This window comes from Epargyreus clarus, unplaced genomic scaffold (genome assembly GCF_041222505.1).
Source record: "Epargyreus clarus isolate Ecla_fem2 unplaced genomic scaffold, WU_Ecla_fem_2.2 ptg000024l, whole genome shotgun sequence".
Lineage (NCBI taxonomy): Eukaryota > Metazoa > Arthropoda > Insecta > Lepidoptera > Hesperiidae > Epargyreus > Epargyreus clarus.
The window spans coordinates 11,036,632-11,056,109 of NW_027332231.1; the positions used below are offsets into that span (position 1 = coordinate 11,036,632).

The 19,478-nt window shown below is 37.0% G+C and overlaps 1 protein-coding gene across 1 annotated transcript in view; it reads right to left on the reverse strand.

Annotated features, from left to right (window-relative positions):
- The window catches only part of Trpm (transient receptor potential cation channel, subfamily M), a 308,502-nt gene that overhangs the window by 41,457 nt on the left and 247,567 nt on the right, over positions 1–19,478 (reverse strand). The window contains exons 7-8 of the mRNA XM_073086226.1: positions 16,519–16,675; positions 8,541–8,688 (exon numbers count right to left, since the gene is read on the reverse strand). Coding sequence (XP_072942327.1) covers positions 8,541–8,688; positions 16,519–16,675 — 305 coding nt within the window. The remainder of the gene's footprint in view (positions 1–8,540; positions 8,689–16,518; positions 16,676–19,478) is intronic.

The window sequence follows — 19,478 nt, forward strand, 5'->3', positions numbered from 1 at the left end:
TATGAGTTACTCAAAACTTTCAACAAGATATGTGTGCTATATTGAAGGCTATATTACAAAATTATTTGTCATATAGCACACTTATCTGATTGTTGTTGAATGTCACGTTTGTCTTAGAACATAATTATCATATTCTTTACATAATAAACGCGAGAAAAAGTAAGCGCTTAAAAGGACTCTACTCGTAAATAGGGTTCTCCAAAAATTTTTCTAAAAAATAATTATGTAAAGCATACCAATATGCTCTTGGCTATTATAGAATATGACCTTGATGCCTTTTCACTTTCATAGCCAGCAATGGTATAGCAAAACATTGGATTTAGAGTATATAGACAAAAAGTGAAAAGAATCAAAAATACTAAAACATACTCGTATCTTATGATCGTACCGATATCCAATATGTAAACTTTTCATTTGATAGTTTGCGTTCACGAAACGGACGTGTCAATTGAAACAGTTCTGAACACTCCAATGGCTCCACGTCCGCGGTGAGAGAGGAGCCGGGATATTGGATATTGTTTCCCGATAGAACATTGCAAATCCTTAAATACGGATAGTTGAACAAAGCACATATATGATGATAGTTATGACTTTATAGGATTGCTAGTGGAATATTTGGAATGTAGATGAAACACTCTATTTAAATATAACAAGTTTATACAAGTACTCGTATATACTCAGTAGATTCGAGCATATCCTGAGTTCTATACCTATAGATGAATCTATAGGTAATACAGATATGGATTATACGTAAATCGAAAAATAAATAAAACATTATTCATCGGATATAAAAAATCGCGTAATCCATCAAAAAAAAAAAATATCGTAAGTGGTGCACCAAATATTATACCGGTTTGACATATTACTTGTTCCAGGTTCGATACCCGGCCAAACCAAATTATAATTATGTTGGTGTTTGTATCTTTATCTTCGCGTGTGTTTACTGTGGTTGCGAGTGTAGAAAGTTTTATTACTAATATCTTATATATAAAATTCTCGTGTCACAATGTTAGTTACCGTACTCCTCCGAAACGGCTTTACCGATTTTCACCAAATTTTATATGCATATTCAGTAGGTCTGAGAATCGGCTACTATCTATTTTTCATACCCCTAAGTGATAAGGGTTGTTCAGCCTTAACATTTTTTTATTTATATGGCAACACAACGTTTGCCGGGTCAGCTGGTATTTCTATAAGGAAATCTCATACATTAATTGAAAATCACAAACGATTTTCCATATAAGGAAAGTCATTAATAAAACGACGGAAACTTTCAAACACATTCAATGGAAGCCACCGGATTCGTACGCTTTGTTCAAAATATCCGTTCGGGATCAGTATTTCATTTCGTTCCAATTCCATTTCTGCCTGGAAACCTTGCTTTTTGCATCGACGAAGAATAAAGAAGTGCATATAGGTTCGTTGTAAACGCTGTGAGAGCTTGTGTAAAACGTAACTTTTTTTGTAACTAAAAGTAGCGGACGAGCGTGCAGTTCACCTGATGGTAAGTGACTTTTTTATAATTTAGGAGTAGCAGACGAGCATGCAGTCCACCTGATGGTAAGTGGCTACTGCCGCCCATGGACATCTGTAACACCAGATAGGATTAGATATTCCTACCTGAGGTCGGCCACGCTAGGACTAAGTTGGAACGCCTCGGAAAAGTATGCCTCCCTTACCACACCCTTTAAACCAGAACACAGCAGCGCTATGTGGTAAGAGAGCCAAATTTTTGCTAGGCGTTGCAGCTTTGTCCCTGTAGTTCCGGGATTAGATTAGAGCTACGCTAACATCTGCCTGTCGTAAGAGGCGACTAAAAGGGGGCTTCCGTGGTTGCGGGCGGCAAGAAGTCTAGCCGTCGTGGTGGTAGCGTCGTGTACACCAAAGGAGTTCTCCAACAAGCGTTGAGGACGGCCACTGGGGGTTAGTGCGGTAAGAATCCCACATAACCCGGCGTCGCTCCCACGTCGTCGGGTACCTTTTGAAGGTTTACCCCTCGATAAGAAAAAAAGCGTTACAGCTTAGGCCTCAAGGGTAACATTTCTGTGGGAACAGGATATGCTCCAGACCTACCCAGTTGTGTTAAAGAAATTTGAACATTAGAAAGAAAAAAATACAATCTTAATCTTTATTTCGTATATTAATATGGAATTATCTTTTGTCCTTGTCCACGTTCATATATAAATGATTCAATTCAGTACAATAATTAAGTTAACAATGCTCGTGCAGGCGAGATGTCTAATAGATCACGGCACAGAGGAACTAACACAATAGGCTCCTAAACTGAACAAAAACAAAGTAAGTATTGTAATTTCTATATGAAGCGGAAACATTTTAAATTTTAGCAATTTTAAAAACAAGTAATTGAAAATTAGTAAGTTTATGTATATTGGAATTTTGCTAAAAATAAGAAATAAAAGGTCTGTCCGTTTGTTAATCTTTAAAATGGCTGAATTTCGTCTTTCACATTAAGATAAAGGTTTTTCAGGGGTGACTTATCTATGGTTCCGTCGTAAAATTGGAAAATCGTCCACGGGGGAGCACTGTAAGGGTTCCCTTCTAAAACCAATAAAATATAGGCGTGGCGTTACACACGTTCTACTTGGCTGATGTTATGGCTGTGTTGCAACCATTTTAAGTCTCTTTTTACTTTTTCTTACAATTGGGGAATACATTTCTTATATTAATTGTAAGTAAGTAGCCACTGCAGGCCATGAATCTCGTTAATCAAACCCAGATAGGATAGGAAATCCTACCTAAGGTAAGCCCATAGACTTAGAATTTTTTCGCGAGCTGACATCCTATATCTATGGGTAAGCCACAGATGCTACCCCTGAGGACTAAGAGTAAGATGGTAGCTTCATTTCTAAGACCCCGGCATCCACTCCCTTGTATCGGAATAAAAAAATTACCCAAAACATAGAGATTTCTAATTTGGGGCAATGAGACCACCTGCATGGCGGAGCGGTCACCATACCAGATCTCCAGCCAAACAAATAATTACTGAAGAATTTAGATATCTGCTCTGGGTCTGGGTGTTTATGTATTCTTGTTGTGTGTTCACTGCACTCACGACATGGAATCCTAGTGTGGAGCTGTGACTCTACAAATCTTTTTTAAAGCAGCAATTGCATGTATCTATTTCATAAGTCTATTCCATTACTCGCTCTACGTTCTGAGGTTATGTAATTTGGACCAACGGCTCTCGAGCTCAAATTTGATTAGCGTCTGCAACTAACACTCGATCTAGGTGAATTTAGAGCCAGGATACCGTTACATGGGGCTTCTGGATTAATTGACTAACTTGTTTGAAAGTTAACACTGGTTGAGGCTTTAGTAGTAGTACTAGTTGTTATAATACTAGGAGTAGTATTTAACTATTATAAGCAGTGATAGCTTAGTGGTTAAGACATTTGGCCTCTTGAGCTAGAGGTCCGAGGTTCAAATCCTAGGCACGCACCTCTAATTTTTTAAAGTTATGTGTGTATTAGAAATTAATTATCACTTACTTAAACGATGAAGGTAAACATCGTGATTAAGACTATATTCTATTATAGTCTGTTTAACATCATCATCAACCCATTACTGTCTCACTACTGGGCATGGGTTTCCTCTCAGAATGAGAAGGATTAGGCTATAGCCCACCGCGTTGACCACGTGCGTATTGGTAGACTTCACATACCTTTGGAAACTTTTTTTTAAGATTTCTCAGGTATAAACCTGCACACCTTGCGATGTTTTCTTTCACCGTTTAAGCAAGTGATCATTAATCGCTGTTTAGGTATATTTATTATTAAACTTTGGGTCATATATTTAAAAACTAAGTTATATCTACTGCAATAAAAATGTTTTGACACCAAGACGAAATCTACAGAGTGGTAAAAATAAATTAATGCATTGCGATTCTTTAGAACTAAGCTGGGACGCCTCACGCATGCCTAAATTATCACGCTCGTCATACTAGAACACAGCAGAACCTAGGTATATTTTAAACATATTTAAACGACGAGTTATACCCTCTTTTAAGTATGCCTTCAACTTATACCATTATTTATAACTATGCTTATAACAAATTTAAAACCTACTAAACCCGCATCACTTGTGATGTATGTATGCTTTAGGCCGTGGTCCCAGCCTCCATTACTTTTAAGATGTCAACTAAACATTTAGATAAAGAATTGACATTGGCTTAAGGGTCTCCGCACACTAGACAACAACAGTGTTTTTGCATTAAATGTGACATGGGTCATATGTATACACTGAAATTAGTACATAAAAACCCGAATTTAAAACAATTATCTAATAAATTATTTAGATAGCCTGTCCGGGCAACGAACGCGATACCCTCTGTGTCAAAAGATGACCGCTGCGCCATTTTTTCCCCGCAGAGGGTAATATTTTCCGAGCGTATTTTTATAACGTATGTAGAAGTAGAAAACGAGCTGTTTTTCTGGTGGAAAGTGGCTACTGTCACCATGTATCCATAGACAATGGAAATTTTTAACCGACTTCAAAAGAGGGGGAGGTTTCTCCATTCGACCGTAATATACTCGTATATGCTTTTTTATTTTTTTTTATGTTTGTTCGGGGATAAATTCATCGTTTATGAACCGATTTTGATGTTTTTTTGTTGAAAAAAGATATTTCCAAGGTGGTTCCATTATAAGGAAATTAGGATCTGATGATGGCAGACCAGGGAAATCGAGGGGAACTTTCAAAAATCGTAGGTCATATTGAACACGCTGTTTACGCCGTTATCCAACGAAATATATTGAGCGCCGACTTTACAACTATGTACTAAACCAACATTTATATCAATTATTTTTTAATTTGTAGTGACATAGAAGTATGTTGCATTTTTTTGTTAAAATTTTTAGTAATCAACTTCAGGCAAGATAAAGAGTTCTACCTGAGCTTGGCCACAGAAGTATTGCTCCCCCTGAGGAATAACTTGAAACACCTTGGATACGTATGTTTTCCTTACCACACACTTCAAACCAGAAAATTGCTGTTATTAGGCAGACACAGTAGCGCAGCGAAAAATTCTAAGTCTATGGTTACGGCGGAGGTGCCTCCGGAGTCGAACCACAAAAGGTTCTACCACCATAAAAGATAGACTTACCTTAATACCACCATAAAAGATAGACTGCTTTGTGATGAAACAAATAAATTAATTTTATTATTATTATATTAGTATAATGTGCAGGTTCCTTTAATCCTTTTTTCTTGACCAAGAGAGCTCAGGATAAGGTTGTAGCTTCCTGTTCGTGTCGGCGTCCTATTTTTATCTCGGACCCTTTCGGGGTTTCTTAAGGGTTCCTTTGTAACCCGGAAAAGATCGTAAAACGACGGAGAGTCCCTTCATGAGTTATTCAATTTAAGGAACCAATTTTGGGTTTGATTTGAACATTTCAGGAACGGAAAAAATGTTGTAATATTTGTTTAATAAAATTCCAATGACAAACAATTCACACGTTATACCAGTACAAGCATACAATTTTGCACAGTTCCGTGTACGTTATATATATGTATTTCAAATAAGTAATGCCGAAATACCTACTTTTGAAAATTCTTTCTGCTGCTGCTTATAAAATAGTTTTTATTATTTTGTCTTTTTAAATTTTTTAATCTCTCCAAAGACCCTCCGTAGTGAGGATTTTTTTGGCAGAAATTTAGATCATTATTAATTCTAGGATTATCACATTATACTGAAAATACGACAGGGACAATGTTGAACCGCATTTCAAATGATCTCAACTTCAAACAATATTCAAGAGCTAATCCAAGCAGATCGTGGAGCGAGTGGAGCGGGTAATTGCCCACTTTGTCACATTTTGGAGGCAAACCGCTAAATTGGCTAGATCCTATCTACGAATTACCGATCAAAAGGATTATTGGATGGCTACTGAGACTCTCTGTTGCTTACTTTGAAATGACGCATTAATAATTTATATTAGGTAATTTATTAGGTATTCATGGACCAGATATATTAGTTTACAATCTTAAAGCTTATAGCCGCACATCAGAGTTCAAAAATAAATAAAAAGGTTTTGATTATAAAAAGTAAAATATAATTCTAGGTATTACTAAGCAACTTCTGTCTGTCCTTCAGTCCGTCTTTCTCAGAGCTAGCACAGGCTGGACAGGCACCGCCTGTCATGTCATACACATTATTTTTTTTATAGAGTACAGAGTATTTTTTTCAAATGGCCGCTATAAACAACAAATACTAAATATAAAACAGTTAAAAATAAAGAGGGCTTTCCATACATACGCTCGAAAAACATTATGCAGTAGCTGGATTATAACAAGCCTAGTAAAATTTCGCAAACAAATGTTTATTAAACTAAATGGCGCGGTCCGTACAAAAATAAAACACCCATACATGGTGACATAAAGGCGACAAATCCAAATGGTGGGCTCGGCCACCCCAACACAACCAAAGTAGTAACCATACAAAACTATGCAGTAATTGCGCTAATTAACCAACTAATCACTTTTAGAACAATGAAAAACAACAGATTTGTGTACCAATGTGTCTGTATGTATGGTTACTGTATAAACAACAGTGCACTGCTTGCACACCTGTGTGTGTCTGTATATGTATGTGTGTGTATTTACGATACACAATGAAAAGCAACAGATTGCACACCTGTGTGTGTCTGTATATGTATATGTGTGTGTATTTACGGTACAAAATGAAAAGCAACAGATTGCACACCTGTAGTGTGTGTGTCTGTTAGCGGTGGGTCGTTGAAGTTTTTTCGGTCAACGAAACGTCAACGTTAATTTCCATTGATCAACTAGTTAATTTCGTCAACGAATTAACGTGTTACTAATTTCAACTTGCATCAATAATAAACGGTTTTTAACTATGCTGCAACGATCAACGCTTCTCTACTGAAGTGCGGTAAATGTTATTTTAGAAACAATTTGACATAGTGCGTGTTATTAAATATCAATATCAACAATTGATATAAATATCAATTCTTGATATTTATAATTATAATTATTTATTAGGAACTAATTCGATATGTTCTACATAATTGGAGTTCAAATTATGCTATTATACCGACAATCAAGCTCGTCTGCTACTCGTATATTACAAAAAAAAAATTAACGTAAGTTTAATTCTAAACAAAATACAATTTTACGTTGAAAATAACGAAACGATCCGTTTAACGTCGTTGACATAACGTAGATTCGTTGAACGGTTGATTTAACTTGTTCGTTGATTCAACGACCACCGTTACAAAATACAATTTACGTTGAAAATAACGAAACGTTCCGTTCAACGTCGATGACGTATTTAACTAGTTAATTTCTATTGGATTAACGTTGATTCGTTGAAAGTGAATCAACGGTTGATTTAACTAGTTCGTTGATTCAACGACCACCGCTAGTGTCTGTATATGTGTTACTGTATACACGTGGTCAGTCTATTGTCATTGCTAATGGCTTCCGTCTCCATTGTAACAAGAGCATGGTGAAGTTTGTTTCCAAGATTAATTGGAGCCCAACTTTGATTGGACCCTGTCCTTTGTTGGACAATTTCATTGGAGAGAATTTGTCAAGTGGAAACTTGATTTCACTAGAGTTGATTGTACAAAAGTGCTAGTTAACCAATACTAAAAATAATTTCAAAGTTAATATATGTTAAAGGCAAAACACCTTGTGTTTGTTCATTTATTTGATGAGAATTGAAAGTCACTGCAGATCTGATGTTAAGGGATCACCGTAAATAAGTAATAAAGTCATATACAAGGATTCCAGCTCAAGTTAATAACTAAGGTGTAATACCTACTTGAGGACTAAGTAACTTGCCACACCCTTCAATAAAATAAAAAAAAAACACTTTCTACACTCACAGCCCCACACTAGGATTCCCTGTGTCGTGGGTGCCATGAACATACACATAGACAAATACACAAACACCGAGACCCAGAAACAGACTAAATTCATCATTTAGATATCTGTCTGACTGGCCGGGGATCGAACCCGGGACCCTCTGCGCGTCAGACCGGCATGGTGACCGCTCCGCCACGCGGGTCGTCAATATACAGCAGATCAATATTCCTTAAGACAAAGATCTTGATAGGAACAAAAAGACAGAAATATTCTAAGTCTATGGTGGTTCTTGTGGAATCAAAAAACAGTTTTATCACCTTTATCACCTAAGCAGCAATTTCTTACCATGGACATCTGTAATCAACCTTAGATTGAATTGGAATCCTATCTTATATCGGCCAACTATGTTTTTCTACTCTTATATATTAAATTGGAATGGCCTATATAAGTATGTCTCTATTACCAGCTCCTTAGTTTGTACATTGGTTCAAACTTAGTTTAAACTTTGTTCAAAGTATTCATAACTCCGTGTCGCTCCCACGAAATTGGGTACCTTTTGAAGATTTCCCCCTCGTTAAAAAAAGTAATTTCACGTAGCAGCGCACAGCAGCTCTTATAACATAAGTTATAAGGTAGAAATAGGGAGTATGGTGATAACTCCAGAACGCCTATAATGTTTCTTAAGATCATACCAGGTTCTTCTTTCTAGTGCACTGTAACAGCTCGCTGTAGAGACACTCCGCTTGCTGCACACCAACTTCGAAGGTCTTCTGGATGGTGTTGATCAGGTAATCCCGCATCGACTCCAGGACTGACTGCTCGCCACTTTCTGAGGCATACCTGGGTGATATAAGACATATTCATATATTGAATTGATCTTCTTGATAACTGTCGGGACTAAACAGTGTTTAGATTATTTTGTGTATGTGAATTCGGAAAAACTAAATATGTAACAAAATTTGATTCTTGTTCTGAGCCCGATTGTTCGTGTGTATCGTATGTCATGGTGAAGGTGTTTCATTTAATAAACGAGATAACATTTTAAATAAAACAACAAAGTAATTTGAACTTAATTAAACTATTGGATTTTTAAGTAATTGGCAATATGTCAAAAGCTACGACCTCATCAATTCGTTTGACATGATATAAGATTAATATCACTTTTGATATTACAATCACGAACGATGGTCTTTATCATGCAAAACATTTAAAATCAATTCTCAATATATATCATTTACTATGTTCACTGGAAAACAACACCACAACAATACAGGGTGAATTTTTAAAACGGGCCTTCAGGGCCAAATCCGAAACTATAAGGATTAGCGAAAAATGCTGAGAGGAGTTACGAGGCCGATTTTGATAAAAACTAAAACTGCATCATTACTTTTTTAAAATAACTTTTTCCCTAGCCGGGAATCGAACGAGTTCATTTTGAAAAAAAATACACCCTCTATATTATTCCACTATCTGATAGTGTTGCTTATAAGAATCAAAATCTGTGAAGTAATGATAAATGACAAACAAAAGGAAAAGCCTCAATTTTAAGAAAATACATATTTTTTATATCAATTTGGCAGTTAAGTTCCCGCCATTCATCAATTTAAACATTTCGCGTATTAACAATTTTTTGGCTCAATGTTTCAAATCATTTGAAATGGACGTTTTGTTCTTCAAGAATTTATATTTTTATGTCCGACTTAGTTAAGGTTACTTTTAGGACCATTATAATAGATTTAACTTGCTATGGGCCGAGTTTCGTTTAATACAGATGTAAAATTGACAATTTGCGAGAATGTCTTTTTAGAGTCAAATCCGAGTGATAACTAAACAAAGAGATATAGAAAATTATATTTACTGTTACAACTTAGTTATAAACAACAAACAAAAACAATTTACTATTTAATCACTTATCTATTTTTATTAAAAAATAAATCCTAAAAACGGCGGTAATTTACTTGCCAAACTATTACTTACTCATACTAAGCCGTATGTCACGGTTATAACATCGAATAATTAGTTGATTAACCAACAAATTCTTCAATGGTATGACTTACGTATGTTTCTAAAGAATTACACATAAATCATTTGTTATGTATAATCGTTAAGGATTAGTATGGCAATGTATGGAAAAATATGTATTTTCTTCAAAATTTTCCTTTTCCTTTAATTTGTCACATAACATTACTTCCCAGAATTTGATCCTTATAAGCGACACTATCAGATGGTGGAATAATATAGAGGGTGTATTTTTTTAAAAAATGAACTCGTTCGATTCCCGGCTAGGGAAAAAGATATTTTAAAAAAGTAATGATGCAGTTTTAGTTTTTATCAAAATCGGCCTCGTAACTCCTTTCAGCATTTTTCGCTAATCCTTATAGTTTCGGATTTGGCCCTGAAGGCCCGTTTTAAAAATTCACCCTGTTATAGCTCTGGTAAATTCAGCAACGTTGCTTGATTGCGCAATTTACTGGCGGTCATAAATAACAGGATCGCTTGTCGGGAGCTTAACAAGCGATAAATATGCGAGATGCAGTGTTACATTTTAAAAAATATTATAAACTGTGTGCAGTTAAATGGAGCATGAAAGGCATTTTGAAATTAATTAACGTTAAAGAGATTAATAACAAAGAATCTCATAGGTCGATGTTTTTTATATAGAAAACCTCTCATAACACATAACACAGCTTGTAAATTTGGACAAAGTTACTTAATTTAAAATTTATGACTTCGTTCTCTAGCGTGGCAGTTTCGGGAAAGAGAGGTTTTAATATTTTATACTTTACTTTGCCCACTATACTGATATACAATCGACAATATTATAAAGCACGCTTTAACTTATAACAAAAATTATGTCTAAAACCATGAATATGTTAGGGTAACCAAAAACAGATTATTGACGATTTTGTGCCACGAATAACTCCCGATTTCGGCAATAACATCGTACGTAAATCAGGCAACGTTGCCTCATTGCGCAATTTACTGGCGACGATAAATAACAGGATCTCTGCTCGGGCGTTAAACTAGCGTGAAATATGCGAGATGCAGCCGAGCTGCAAGTTATTTGGCAAAGTACTAGCGTTACTGCTTCATGTAGAAAACCTTGCTTGATTGCGAAATTTACCAGCGACAATAAATAATGGGATCTCCCGTTGAGTATTTAACAGGCGTGAATTATGAGGTGCAGTTGGGCTTAAGTTATTTAGCAGGATTTTATGAAATAATACTTTATGTATAGTAAAAATAGTTTTATTTGTTTGAACATACTATTCTTTGTTTGAAAATTCTAGCAACGGTGAACTACGTCGACGTGGGGGGACGCCCGTGTATTATGTGCCTAAGATGAATAGTTATCATCAGCTTTCCATCAAAATGCCGTAACATAAACACGTTTTATATTAACTAATCAAATCATTTAATTTACTGAATGCTCAATTAATCGCTATTAACGGCAAATTGAATCGAATGCTCATATTATTCTGAATAACGGCAGCCATTGAGCGAGAAATACAATTTGCATGTCAGTTCATACTCTGAAATACAATTTGCCTAAATGCGGGTTCGTGACATGTGTATAAATGCATAAATCGACGAATACCAATCGGCTTCTGTGAATTCGTCGGTCGTTATTCAAATCGAATCTGATCTGATCGAATTATATCAAAGCAAAATTTCATAGATGATCAAAGGTATACGGTATCACCGATCACGGGAATGATTTCACCTTCCCGCCTAAGTGAAGAAGTTCTTGCATTTCGGTGGATGGGTGGTGGAGCTGGCTGTTGTAGATATGAGGCGGCTAAATTAGCTCTAGCGGCTTAAGGGGTGGGGAGAGGTCGGAAGAGGCAGTCCGCCCCGGGCCTTCGATCCTGGGGGCCTCCAAATACAGTTGCTAAAAATAGGTCGTCAGTACCTATGAAGTAAATGAAAAGTCCTACATAGTAAATGAAATGTGTATTAGTCACCGAAAAAAAAAAACGGTCACCGAATCACAGGCGAATATTTGTAAAACCAAATCAACTTTTTAGACTGGGGCCCCATTTAACTTGCCGCCCCGGGCCTCCAACGACCTTAGTCCGTCACTGCAAGTTGGTATTCAGTGGTAGCAACACAGGTCCGCTTCAGAAGGTTTAGGGCACCGGGTATAGGTAGAACCGTACCGTAGTTCTATACGAAGTTGATTACATATGTGCTAAGACGGCAGGAACCAGTACCTTTGCTATGTGTTTTCAAAACATCCCACAATTTTACGTTACGTTTACTCAATCCAATATTCTGTTCCGTTTGCTTCAGTAGTCTGAGTAAACGTAACAATAAGTAAGTGCTCAAGTATCTCTGTTTGTCTCACATTGTCTTGTCTCACATCACGCAAAAAAGAGAGACAAAACATAAAGCGCCATTTTGTCAATTTAGACATCACTCAATTTTATACTATAGTTCCGATACAATCCGCTAGGGGCGCTAATTGGAAATTGTATGGGCGTATATTGGAAATATGTAAACAAATACCAAAACAGTCATATTTGTCAAAACGTAAAAACTCATGGTAAGGGTACAGTTATCATCAGGTGGACTGCACCCTCGTTTGCTACTTCAATTTTGTAAACAGCAGTAGATTCTGAAGAACGTAAATAAGTTACTGCTTTTGCGAAGTGGACGAATACGATATATCAAGTAGAAAGTACTGCGCGAAATAAAGTGAAGTACTTCCGTATGCGACACGTATTATTCGAAGCAAAGTACGTGACGTCTGAAAATTGTTTGCAATTCCTTGTACTAACATCTGAATTTGGCTAAAATATTTTCTTAAGTGTATAAGCAAAAGGTAAATTGTATGTCTGGGAAAAAGATAATTGATATAATAGGTTATACGTAAAGGATAAAGATATTTATTAAACAAAATATATTTAATTTTAATTAGATTTTGTAACCACGATTTATAACTGATATGCGGCATTCTTTTTTTTCAGAAAAGCATAAAACATTACGTAACATTAAAATTAATTAACTTGCAATGATACTTACTAATATCAACAAAATGTATCACAAAAAAGACGAAAGAATAATATAATAACGGCCAACGTAAGTGCTCTTTTTGCACGACAATACGCGTATTAGTCGAAGCAATAAACGTGACACTTCCGTGACAATGATTCGTGTTCTCACGTGACGCAACTTGTTATTCCTATGGCCCTTGTTAAGAAGAGCTTTGCATTTTCCATCTTTTAGCTCTATTGTGCATTTGTGGTTCACTTGAAATACGTTTATATTTTTGAGTTAGTTACAAATATACATTATTATTAATGTACTCAACAATATATTTGTTCCAGGGAAATTAGATAAGTATGGGATAAGTCAAAAATTATAAATTTAAATGCCAACCCGTTAGATGATCAATGATGATATTAAACAACATTTCTTGTCAAAATTTAACTTGTTAGGCGATGAATTTATCAAAAATACTGTCTTAGTAAAAAACAGTTACAAATATTTATGTAACATCTCTGAAAATCGCATAAGACTAGTCCCACCAGCTAAAGCTTAGTTTAAAAAATGATAAATGTATCATGAGCGCATTGGCCATTTAATAGGTGGGTTGCACGCTCCTTTGTTATATTCATAACAAAACACGGCTTTGTTAACCGAAGCAAAGAACGTGACAAATTCGTAACTACTGTACGTGTTTCCGGCACGCAACTGTTATCCCTACCTTTAAGATGAGGTTTGCAATCCTCTAACCCGGAGGTTCCCAAAGTTTCGCCGTGCCGCTCTGGTGCGTCGTAAAGGATAAAGATGGGCGCCGTCAGGCTTTATTTAGAAACTAAATTTGACTAAACTAAAATAGTGTGATCACCAAGCACACATCACTATGATTATTTTTTCTTAAATACGAGTAATATAAAAACAGCTTCATGTTTGTTTGTTTTAACGTTTTTCCTATACACCAAGTATCTAGGAAAAACGTTATTACGTATACTTCGAGCTGGGAGCGCCGAGGCATAATATTAAACCTGTAAATGCGCTGCGAAATAACAAAGTTTGGGAACTCTTGCTCTAACCGCTTTAGACGAATGCTACAATATACTGTACTCGACTCCGTGGGGTTTGTGTAAAGCTTGCAATATCTATGTTGCTTATGCAGAAACTGTATAACAGGAAATGTTGCAAAGAAAGGATTTATTTTTGGCTGTTAGGGATTTTGATGACTTTAATAGAAAACGTGCGTGTTCAGCATCTTCATCGACTTATATTATAGCTGGGCTGAAAAGCTACCATTTAATATTTATCTTCTCCGTTAGAGCAAAAAAAATTAATAAACACGGAAAGGATGGAAATATCAGGAGATATGAAATAAGTACTGCAGTAGTTTTAAGAAATAGTGTAGGTTTGTAAAATAATGATATAAATTATAAGATATGTAGGTGTTACTAATTTTATTTGTCATTTTACTCCAACCAGAGTTTCCGAAGTGCTGGTGAGAGAGAACTATACATTTTTATATTTATTGTGTAGAATAATAGTGCACAAGAAAACAAAAAAAAGGGAAATACGTATGCGAGTGAATTGTCATTTATAAAATCAAAGTTCTCATTGTGAACTAAGCTAAAATAAATATAAAATTTGTATAATTCGTGTTCGTGACAATCGCGACAGTATTTTGGCAGCGTTTCACGCACGAATCACGACGGTCACGAATTCGTAAGCCGTGGACGTGAGTTGAAACGACGCATACGAAATGTTCAATAGATTTATTTATGTGGTTTTGACAGCAATTGTGCTTATACTACCGTATTATAACGATTTGTATCAATGCTCAACGTGATTTGAAACGCTGCGTACGAAATGTTCAATAGATTTGTGGTTTTGACAGCAGAACTATACTGCCGTATTATACCGATCTGTATCAATTCCCAAAATAACATACCAGTGGTATTAATCTGTCATTTTACGAAAATCGCTTCAGTTAGTAATATCGCCTGGTATTTCGATAATTAATGATTTCAGAGATGAATAGGTAAACATCATTTCAGCGAAGTTAACAGCAATACATTTTAGAAATTTGATTTCAAAATGTTTAATAAAATAAATAATGTTTATGTAATTTTGCTTGCGATCTTGCATATTATGGGGAATATAATGGTACTTAAAATATTTTTTATATTCCTACTCGATCAACTTGTGAACAACGAAGACCACAAGTATGTGTAAAAAACAAAGTGTATTGGAAAAGTAATAGGAATAACTTTTACATAAACTTCAAAAGTAGATGAGCAAACGATAGTAATTCGCCGGATTTTGCTCATTAGAGAAAACTCAACTGCTTATAAAATTAAGCCACAAAACAAAACGCCACAATTGCGTTACTTCCAGAGCTTCTGCAATTTAATTTCATGTAGATTATGTCAGTCACAAATTACGTGACGTGAAGAACATTAGAACCACGTTTGCGGTTGTCAGACACATGACGGACTGTGGTTGCGAACGCCACGAAACTAACACGAAATGGACCTTAACAATGCTCTATGTATTAATAGTTGGAGGTCTAGTTTGCATTTCCGTTAACAAAGTTTTAGACGCGTTCGAAGGTTCTCCAATATGTCACTCACAAATGGAGAATATAAATTACGTGAAGAACATTAGAATCACGTTTGCGGTTGTCAGGCACATGACGGACTGCGGTCGTGAACGCTACGGTAATAACACGAAATGGACCTTAACAATGCTCTATGTATTAATAGTTGGAGGTTTAGTTTGTATATCCGCTAACAAAGTTTTGAACGCGTTCGAAAGATCTCTGATATTTCGTCGTTGTAATGATACGTTAAAAAAATGACAAATTTATTTTTTTGCTTAAAATTTTATATATTTGGTAATGGTGACGCGATGCTATAGTTATATGACACTACAATACACTACACCACTACATAGTACGTACACCACGACACATAAGAAATTGATAACGGATACACTGCCACTTCTAAGGACTAAGATGATCACCTCATATGTAAGTTAGCCGGTATTCACACCCTCTTACCGAAACACAAGAAGTAGGCCGGTTGATTGAGCATTTACATCTCACTTCTCCGCTCCGCTTATCTCCACTTTGGTGGAAGCTGCTGTTAATACTGTTTCCTAATTAGAAATCATTTTTTATAATATAGGAGTAGCAGACGAGCATACAGTCCACCTGATGGTAAGTGGCTACTGCCGCCCATGGACATCTGTAATCAACCCCAGATAGGATTAAATATTCCCACTTGAGCTCAGCCACAGACGCGCCACTACCCCTGAGGACTAAGCTGGAACGCCTCGGAAAAGTCTATCTCCCTTACCACACCCTTCAAACCGGAACACAGCAGCGCCTAACACTGCTGTTATTAGGTAGAAATAGGTGTGGTGGCGGTGCCGCCGGAGTCGAACCACAAAGGATTCTACCACCTTCAAAATATAAAAGTTATAATTAATATGCCACCCCTTGTAGCAAGCTTGCGGCATTACCAACGTAATACTAACTTGTGCACAAACGCGATGAGGTCCGCCGCGCGGCCGCTGCCGTCGCACACCACGACGGGCACCGGCGGCGTGTCGGTCACGTACTCCAGCACCGCCCGCACCGCGTTTGTGCCGCCCCTTGTAACAAGCTTGCGGCATTACCAACATAATACTAACTTGTGCACAAACGCGATGAGGTCCGCCGCGCGGCCGCTGCCATCGCACACCACGACGGGCACCGGCGGCGTGTCGGTCACGTACTCCAGCACCGCCCGCACCGTGTTCGTGCCGCCCTCGATCACGAGACACACTACCGGGGTTGATGAGTGTGTGTCTGGGGACAAATGTTATGAAATTAATTAAATGTTATTTGTACGTCAACAGCATAAAAATTAAAATGTTAGACCAGTCTCTTTTCAACATGAGATGCTTCAAGTCATCCACCATGCCAACGGAGTAGGGATTGGCAGACTTCACAGTACGCAGCAGTAATAGCCCTTTTCTGTCCACGAGTGGGGATCCTTTAAAAGGTATCTGACGCCGTAGGGAGCGTGGTCAGGTTATGTGGGGTCTTTACCGCACTAACCCCCCCGGTGGCCATCCTCAGAGCTTTGCGGAGAACGCTGGGATCTCTGATACGGGAGCAGTGATAGCCTTAGTGGTTAGAAATTACGCATCTTATGTTGGGGATTCGGGATTCGAATCCAACACATCATATATTAAGTCAAAAATGTTGTAGAACTTTGAATATATTGATTGAAATGAATTGTTTGTGTGAATACAAAAACCGTGCGCGAGGTCCACGTGGGTTGTTTACTTATCTTCTTCATTTTTATTCTCCAATCTACACCGAACCGTGTAAATTAAAAATTTCCGCAACAAAATGAGTTTCCTTCCCCACTGAAATTTCCTTATTAATTAACTTCTAATTAATAGGATATAAAATAATGGAATCCAAAGAATTTCAGGCAGTTAATTAAAATTTCGTTAAATATTTATGGTGGTTATAAGAAAAGAATTAAGATGTCGGTTAATGGCTTTCAGAGGCTTAAATTAAAATATTAGGCTTTAGACATAAGATTACTTTTATGGTTGTTTCTTTATTAAAAACGCTTAAAGCATCACAAGGATACACTTAAAGTACCACAAGGATTCCTTGTGGTTGTCATGAAAATAAACATTGCTTTGTACAGAAACCTAAATTGATCAACACAAATTGATTGACAAATTGATCAGTCAGACTTGTGCCTCGCCAGGGATCGAACCCAGAATATTTTAAGTGTAAGGGTTCGTACACAAAACTGCGATGCGACGCGATGCGAATTCGCAACGCAAAAAATTGCGACACGAATTGCTGCGATGCGATATCGTGCGGCATAGCGTCTCTCAGGGTGACCATTCTCTATACAACCGTACGGAACGTATTTTGAAAATTAGGTCGTGACATGGACCGTAAAAAGAAGTGTGCACTTTTGTAACTGCTTAAGAGATACAGGAAAGAGTAACAAAAAAAATTTTGGGTTCATCCATTTATCATATATCATATATTTTATATTTAGTTTCCCAAAGAACAGGGCGCTCCTCAATCAATAATATAAAAAGTTAACGACGTACTTTGTAATTTTTTTACACTAAAGTATACGTCTTCCCACCCAACAAATACAGGTCTGTACGTTTTTCCCACACGCTGTCCCAAAACGAACTAAAAATGGCGTCAACAAGTGTGACGAAACATCGCAGGAATGTGCGATACGAATTAATTTGCAAGTTTTTGCGATGCGTCGGGGGAGCTCGCAATTTTTTACGATGCGACGTCGCATCGCAGTTTTGTGTACGAGCCCTTAGACCGCACTACGCGCGTCTCACTAATTTATGTGAGGTATTTCCCTCATCCCATTTTAATTTTATCATTTGTGAGCCAAAGTCATAAAGGAGAATAGATAAAAAAGTAAAATAGATAAATAATAAATACAATGTTCATTTACAATATCAAAATACAAAACAATTTTTCAAAGTATCCATTCCCTTTATCACGTTTCTCAGAAGTTTTAAAAATGGAGAACAAAACGAAATTCGCAATTAACGTTCTTAATAAAATGTCGCTTGATCACCTTTGATTGTTGTTTCATTTAAAAACAAAGGAATCATTCTTATAATTTCTTTGATTTTACAGCCGATTTGAATAGTACAGCCACTCGAGTAGCGAGAGAAATACAAGAAAAGTGGTCTCAGACGTAGTGTGGCTGTGTTACTCGCTTCCTTGACCTGTTGCTCATCCTACCTGTCGATCCATAGTTCGTTGGTCAAATTAAAATCAAACATAAAAAGTTTTATTTAAAATAGATTTTTTTTCAAAATTATTTTTGAATTTTAATACATCTACGGCCACTTCACAAGGTTTCGTTATAGAGCAGAAGCGACGAAAGAAAGTCCCTTACAAACGTTGAAAGAATAAACGATGAATGTCAGGAAGGAGCGTGTATATTCGCCGCAGTGCAAAGAGCAGTGTTCTGTTTTGTAATGTATTTTCCTGTCACACGTTTCTACGACTGCATGCGCGTCCCATCCGTACACGTGGTGGTGGTGGTGGTTTGAAGGTGGTAGAACCTTTTGTGGTTCGACTCCGGCGGCACCGCCACCACACCTATTTCTGCCTTATAACAGCAGTGTTAAGCGCTGCTGTGTTCTGGTTTGAAGGGTGTGGTAAGGGGGCCATACTTTTCCGAGGCGTTCCAGCTTAGAAGTTCTCAGGGGTAGCGGCGCATCTGTGGGCGACCTCCGGTACGAATATCTGATCCTATCTGGAGTCGATTACAAATGTCCATGGGCGGCTGTAGCATGCATTAACAATTGTTATCGAAGCTTCCGAGTCATGTGTATATGCGTATGTAACGATAGGATGCAACTAGCACGCATGCTGGTGAGACACGCGTGGGAGCGTAACACGCGCGTCAGGATAAACGCCTATAGATTGTGCTATAAGGTATTTGAAATCAATCAATTTTATACGTGAACATAAAAACTATCAGAAGTTATAAAGAACGTTTTTTGTTGTCACGTCGTAAAAGGTGTATAAAATGACACTATTTTTACGGCATTGAATATTTGGATACGCGGTGACAAGATGGGCGGTAAAA